At 43.0% G+C, this 7,510-nt stretch overlaps 1 protein-coding gene across 1 annotated transcript in view; it reads right to left on the minus strand.

The window, feature by feature from the left end:
- Positions 1 to 7,510, minus strand: part of eea1 (early endosome antigen 1) — a 273,538-nt gene that overhangs the window by 202,522 nt on the left and 63,506 nt on the right. Inside the window, exon 6 of the mRNA XM_035426231.1 lies at positions 1,212 to 1,251. Coding sequence (XP_035282122.1) covers positions 1,212 to 1,251 — 40 coding nt within the window. The remainder of the gene's footprint in view (positions 1 to 1,211; positions 1,252 to 7,510) is intronic.

The following is a 7,510-nucleotide window of genomic DNA, read 5'->3' on the forward strand; positions in this document are numbered from 1 at the left end:
CATATGGCACGTGTATGTGGTGTGAAAACTCTGGGAGGAGTAGCGGTCCAAAAAATGGGTGGAAAGAAAGAAATAAAAATAATAATATGTGCGATAATAGTAGTGTGGTTGCCTTAAAGCAACCACACTAATAATAATAATATGTGCAATAATAATAGTGTGCTTGCCTAAGGCAACCACACTAATAATAATAGTGTGCTTGCCTAAGGCAACCACACTAATAATATGTGCGATAATAGTAGTGTGGTTGCCTTAAAGCAACCACACTAATAATATGTGCAATAATAATAGTGTGTTTGCCTAAGGCAACCACACTAATAATAATAGTGTGCTTGCCTAAGGCAACCACACTAATAAATAATATGTGCAATAATAATAGTGTGTTTGCCTAAGGCAACCACACTAATAATAATATGTGGGATAATAATAGTGTGTTTGCCTAAGGCAACCACACTAATAATAATATGTGGGATAATAATAGTGTGTTTGCCTAAGGCAACCACACTAACAACAACAACAAAAAGTATCCCAATAAAAACAAAAGGGTTCCAGCACATTCACTGCTTGGATCCCTAAATATAGCTGCAAGTTGCAACCATCAATTTCAAGGGTATAAGCCACATAACAACAGTTGGCATGCACAGAGGCTCTATGAAAATGGACACTACCTTTACATATATAAGTTCCAACTGAGATGATTGACTATGCCATCAGCTTAGGGACCTGCCTGACACAACAGTGATTTTTTTTTGGAATATTTTTTATATTTTGACCTCAACCAACCAACATGTGGTTTGATTAGGTTCAGACTTTTTGTGAGAAGCCATGCCCAATGCAAATTCATTAGCTTGTCAATTGGCCATATTTTCACAGAACCACAAGAAAAATGTTTCACTGCTTGGCCCCCTAAAAAGGCAATACACAACATGGTGGCAATGATCATTACTGCTTTCGATAATTATTGTTGTGGTATATGACACACCCTTAATTCTACGGCTTGAAAATTAAGTTGTAATTTGGCATCATTTTTATCAATAGTTTTGTATGCAGATAGGCATTTATGGTGTCTTTCATTTACCCACACTAAGGAGAATATAATGTGTGTTATGTGATGATGTCACAACTTGCATCCTACAACTACCACACAAATACACAAATACACACACACACACACACACACACACACACACACACACAAAAAGTTCCTTTACCTGACTCCTCCACACCAGCCTGGCCATCATTCTGTGGGCCCTAAAAGAGAAGAGAATTTGTGATACTATTTATAAGGGATAATCCACAAAGAGTTATATCATTTTAATGCATGATGTGGAGGCAAAGTACCACCTGAAGCAGAGAGTCAATTATCCCATGATCACTTAAGACAATAGCATTCACTTAATTTTGTTGGATGTTTGCTTTTAAAATAAAAGGTTATTAAGCAAGAGAGGGCCGCGTTTCCACCGCAGGAACTTTACCCCGGAACTAGGAACCTTTTGAGGAACTCAGTGCGTTTTGACCGCAGGAACTAGGGTCTAAATTTAGTTCCGGGGGCTTTATTTTACCCCCAAAAAAGTTCCTGCTCGGGGGCTAGTACTTTCCAAAAGTACCGGAACCTTTGGGGTGGGGCACAAGCGCTGAAAATTTCTGATTGGTCGACTACTTGCAGTGTTATTTGTTTTATTTCAACCGCCATGTTTAAAAATCTGCAGCCGCAAACCGATTTATTTTCATAATAACTTCAAATCAAACTTTGTATGTTATGCGGCGCAGTGTCCTAGTTTTGGTTATAGCCTGCCAACGTCTTGGAATTATAACGTGTGCTCTTCCGTTCTTTTCTTGCTTTAGTATTCGTTTTATAAAATGCTAAGCATTCGTGCTGGGACAGCATATTACGTACCAAAACATTCAAACGGATTAATTCGGTTGCTGAATATTTTCTTCCGGATTTTCTTTGTTAGCCCGTTGTAATTGACTCAAAACGTTTGATACAGTTATGTGAGGTATGCGGTAGTTCTGCGTAATTCACATTGGTGATACAGTAAAAGCAAACTGGAAATCACCTTCCACACTTTTTAGTCAGGGTAAAATAACAGGTTAATTCTAGTAATCGTCCCTTTAGCTTTTTCAGACTGCCGTAATTTTACTCTGCCATTCTTCAATTCCACAAAAAGACCAGGAAGACTATGGACTAATTTATGGTGCATGGTTCGCATCTGGAGGGCACACTTCGCTGCTCGGCTAGCAGTAACTTCGAAGGAAAGCAAACGGTGGCTGTACCACTACTAATTTAAATTTTCACGCAAGTCCGAGTTTTCGTTCTATTCTTGTCATTTTGCGATTAGCCTATATGGAATTGACGATGAGAAAGTAATCAAACAGCAAATTGTTTACAACGTGTGCATGTTTTCTGCTGTTGTTGCCAGTTATATTGGAAATGTAAATGCATTCTGTCGCCTCGGATGTCAAGACATTGTGATGGCCTCTGGGCCATAGCCTGGCCTATGTTGGTGTGTGTCTCTCTCCTTGCTCGTTTGGGAGTGGCCTTCTTGCTCTCTCTCTCTCCTAGCCTTGCCCCTCCCATTTTGAATTGTGCTTGCCCTTGCCTAACTCTCCTCCCCTCTCATTAGCAGATTGGCTTCACCTGGAGAGGAGGCCATAAAGCATGGCTTCACGGCTGGTTCAGGTTCTCTCTACTCCTGCCTGGATGGCAGCTGCCGGGCCTGTTTAGTTTCTCTTTTTGCATTTTTTTGATTATTTAAATTAAAATTATTGTTTAACCAAGTTCTTTACCGTGTGGTCTCCCCTTTTTTATTATAACTTAACAAGCGGTCATAACAAATGTGGGCTCGTCCAACTGTGGACCTAGTTTTTGTAGTTTTGGATTTGACATTGTTTTGTCTAAAACAAATACCCTAGACTTAAATTCTGAGGCATAGTTTTGCAGGGGGCCAGTTGTTGGGAGACACACGGTAATTGTTTTTTGGTTTATGCTTTATTTGGTTAATATTTGGTTAAAAATGTTTTTGTTGTTGCAAATTGAAGAAGTGAAATACAGGGAAGCACCACAGTGATAATCGGTAAGTGCTGTTCACAGCCAATGTGCAATCATGGGGATGAATATTGCCTGTTAGTTATGTCACTGCTAGCTGACTGGAGCTAAAGTCATTTCCCCAGTAGGAATAAGCAACGCTTCCTCATTAGGGGTATTCGTTGGTTTTCTTGTTTTTTTAGATGGTTTGTTGTAAATGGTAAATGGACTGCATTTATATAGCGCTTTTATCCAAAGCGCTTTACAATTGATGCCTCTCATTCGCCAGAGCAGTTAGGGGTTAGGGGTTAGGTGTCTTGCTCAAGGACACTTCGACACGCCCAGGGCGGGGTTTGAACCGGCAACCCTCCGACTGCCAGACAATCGGTCTTACCTCCTGAGCTATGTCGCCCCTTGTTGTTTTTGTGTGTTATCCGTGTGGTTAGAGCAGTTGTCTCAGGGGCACTGCCGTAGCTTGGGTGGAGGCAGCCAGCCTTTCCTGAAGCAAGCGGTATACAGGTGCATAAGTACCCACCACCAGTATGCACATGAAGCCTAGGGTTGAGTTATTTAGTTTTGAGTAGGCAGTTTAGGGGGAAGCTCCTTTTTCTGTTTGTCCTTTATGATTGTTCATTGGGTGGGAAGCACAGCTGGATTATCTTTCTGGTTGCTTTATCTATAAGGTTGTAGTTTAGGAGTTTCTCTTCAGTCATGGAGCTCAAACATGATAATCCTATGGTTGCAGAGTTCATGGTACGGCCTTCACGTAGTACTTTGATGCAGTTTATTAAGGCAGACCTAGTTGATTTGGCAGAACATTTGGGCTGGTCAGGTTTTGAGGACACGCCTAAAAAAGCCTAAATGAGGAAAATTGTTGAGGGCCTAGCAGTGTCTGCAAAGCTTTTAGAAGCTGCTGAGCCTCAAACTGTTTGTTTTGTATCTCCACAATTTCATACAAGTAATCTGTCATTTGAACAGTGTATGGAACTAGAGAAGGAAAGAGCAAAAATTGAGAGGGAGAAGTGGCAGTTTCAATTGGAGCAGGAGAGATTAAAAGTAGACTTGGAGAGAGAGAAGCTTCATAAGGAGACAAAGATTGCTCTAGAAAGGGAGAGATTTAAGGTTGAACAGTTGAAACTGGAGCTGATAAAAGAAGGAAGGGGTAATGAATCTCTTTTGGGTAATGGTATGCCAGGCCAATCTGGTGGTGCGTTTGATGTTGCTGGGAACTTGCGCTTACTCCCAAAGTTTGATGAAAGAGATCCTGACACATTCTTTTCATTATTTGAGCGTGTTGCACAGTCTAGGAGATGGCCTGACGCTGATAAAACACTGATGTTACAATGTGTCTTCATAGGGAAAGCTCAGGAAGCGTATTCTGCCCTCAGCCCTGCTAATAGCATAGATTATGTTAAGGTCAAGGCAGCTGTGTTAAAAGCTTATGAATTAGTTCCTGAGGCGTATAGGCAAAGGTTCCGTAACTGGAAAAGAGGGCACAGACAAACTCATGTTGAATTTGCCCGCTCCATTATAGCCCATTTTGGACGTTAGTGTTCTGCCTCTCAGGTGTACACTTATGAAGACTTGTGTGATCTCATTGTGTTGGAGCAATTCAAAAACTCTGTTCCTGACCACATTGCAACATACATTAATGAGAGTAAGGTAAAGACAGCATCTGCGGCTGCGGTGCTAGCTGATGAGTATGTGTTAACTCATCCAGGTTGTTCAGCAATTCGCCGTTATCATGGTGATGAGGGTCAAAGGGAGAATTTTAATTTCAAACATGGGAAATCTGCCAATACTCAGGAGTCAGTGCAGGTCCACGTCAGAAATGTTCCAGGCACTGATGGGAAATTTGACTCTACTCGAATTTGTCATGTATGTAAAAACAAGGGTCATTGGAAGGGGGAGTGTCCAATAAATAAGGGTGTTCAGAAGTCTGCTCACAATTCTGGTAGTGTCTATGTCAATCTATGGGGCTGGTTGCTCCATCACCTCCATCACCGCCTGTGCCTACATCAGCAACTGTTCCCCTGTTGAAGCCATTGCTTGTGCCATCCCGGGAAGTAGACACAGGTTATACTCCATTTATCACTACTGGCTTTGCCTCCTTGGGTGATAGTGCAGTTAAAAAACCTGTTAAGGTTTTGAGAGACACTGGAGCCTCTCAGAGCTTTATTTTGGAGGGGGTTTTGCCTTTTTCTGCTAGCACTGATACTGGTACTGTAGCTTGGATTTGGGGAATAGAATTGATCCCAATGAGTGTACCCTTACACAAAGTTACCTTAGTCTCAGACCTAGTACAAGGTGAATTCGCCATGGGTGTGCGCCCTTCTCTGCCAATGGAAGGTGTAGATATTATTCTTGGAAATGATCTAGCAGGGGTCAAGGTTTGGAAAGATGTCCTACCACCCTTGGTGGTTACCTCATCTCCGCATTGCTCTGAAAAGCCAGATAAGTGTGCAATGCACTACCCTCAGGTTTTCTCATCTTGTGCTGTGACTCGTGCAATGAGCAAGGCTAACTCAGCTGGTGGGGAGGAGTCTGCACAATCTGGGTCAGTCCAGCTCTCGCCTTCACAGGTCGAGTCAACCTCTGATAAAGGGAAAGAGCAGGTGAAACTTTTTGCCACCCCTTTGCCATCTGTCTCAAGAGAAGAGCTAGTTAAGGAACAGGCAGTAGATCCCACACTTAAACCCCTATTTGAGTCAGTTTGCCCAGAAAGTGAGCTGGGGGGCGTCCCAGCGGGTTACTTCCTTAGAGAAGGTTTGCTCCTTAGGAAGTGGGCCCGTACAACTGACATTGTGCAGGGAGACCAGGTAACCCAAATTGTGGTTCCATCTAAATTCAGGAACCTGGTGCTGAATGTTTCACATGATGGGATTACTGGTCATCTGGGGGTAAAGAAAACATATGACCGTGTGCTGCGTCATTTCTTTTGGCCTCGTTTGAAGCGGGATGTGTCAGCTTATTGTAAGGTGTGTCACACCTGTCAGCTTACTGGGAAGCCTAATCAGAAAATGGAGCCAGCGCCCTTGTATCCTATTCCAGTGGTGGAAAAGCCTTATGAGTACTTCCTTGTTGACTGTGTAGGCCCGCTGCCTAAAAGTAAGGCTGGGAATAGTTACTTGTTGACCCATAATGTGTAAAAGTACGCGGTACCCAGCTGCATTTCCACTGCGCTCTATTAAGGCTAAGGTAATAGAGGTAGGGGGTGCCAAATTTGTGACAAAGTTGGATCTTCTCAAGGGTTACTGGCAAGTGCCTCTAACGGCAAGAGCAAGGGAGATATCTGCATTTATTACCTCCAGTGGGCTGTTCTCATATTCTGTTATGCCTTTCGGTTTGCGGAATGCTCCGGCCACATTTCAGCGACTAATGAACAAAGTTTTGTCTGGTTTAACAGGTTGTGCGGCGTACTTGGACGATGTAGTCCTGTACAGTGACACCTGGGTAGATCATGTCCACCGTCTGGAAGCTCTGCTTGACCAGTTAGTACATGCCAATCTGACTGTCAACTTGGCAAAGTGTGAGTTTGCCAAGGCGACAGTCACTTACCTTGGCAGAGTGGTGGGCCAGGGGGTCGTGCGTCCTGTACAGGCCAAAGTAGATGCTATTGATAAGTACCCAGCACCGACCAGTAAGAAAGAGCTGATGCGGTTTTTGGGATTAGTGGGCTATTATCTGAGTTTTTGTAGCTGTGAAAGACTTGCTTTGTAACACTACTGTGCTTACAGCTCCAAACTTTGACAAGCCCTTTAAAATCCAAGTAGATGCTAGTGGGGTTGGTGCAGGAGCGGTTCTGCTGCAGGAGGGGGAACAGGGGGTTGAACATCCTGTATGCTTCTTCTCCCGAAAATTTGGTAGACATCAGTTGAACTATTCAGTAGTGGAGAAGGAGACACTTGCATTAATTTGGTCCCTACAGTATTTTGAAGTGTATGTTGGGGCTGGATCTGTGCCAGTCACAATATATACAGATCATAACCCACTCACTTTCCTTTCCAGTATGCAGAACAGCAACCAGCGGCTGATGCGCTGGCTGTTGTTTTTGCAGCCTTATCACTTTGACGTTTGTCATATCAAGGGCCGGGACAATGTAATGGCAGACGCCCTGTCTCGCGCCCTTGCCTAATGCCAACGAAGACCACGGTGGGTCTCCGTTTTTTTATGGGGGGGGGGTGTGATGGCCTCTGGGCCATAGCCTGGCCTATGTTGGTGTGTGTGTGTGTGTGTGTTGGTGTGAAAGTGAATGTTCGCATAAAAACATAATGAATGTGTTTGAGAGGATATATAAAACAGTTACAATCTGACTATTGGCCTGTTATATCCTATTTGTTGCATAACAACAGTCCAAGTTCAACTACCAACGACAGTTTTGCTTGGCAACGGTAAAATATGCCCAAACGGCTGCAGAAGAATATTTCAATTCCAGGTGATTAAATCGATAAAAATCAATAAATACAAAAGTAACCATATATA

This window comes from Anguilla anguilla, chromosome 7, assembly GCF_013347855.1.
Source record: "Anguilla anguilla isolate fAngAng1 chromosome 7, fAngAng1.pri, whole genome shotgun sequence".
In the NCBI taxonomy this organism is placed as follows: Eukaryota; Metazoa; Chordata; class Actinopteri; order Anguilliformes; family Anguillidae; genus Anguilla; species Anguilla anguilla.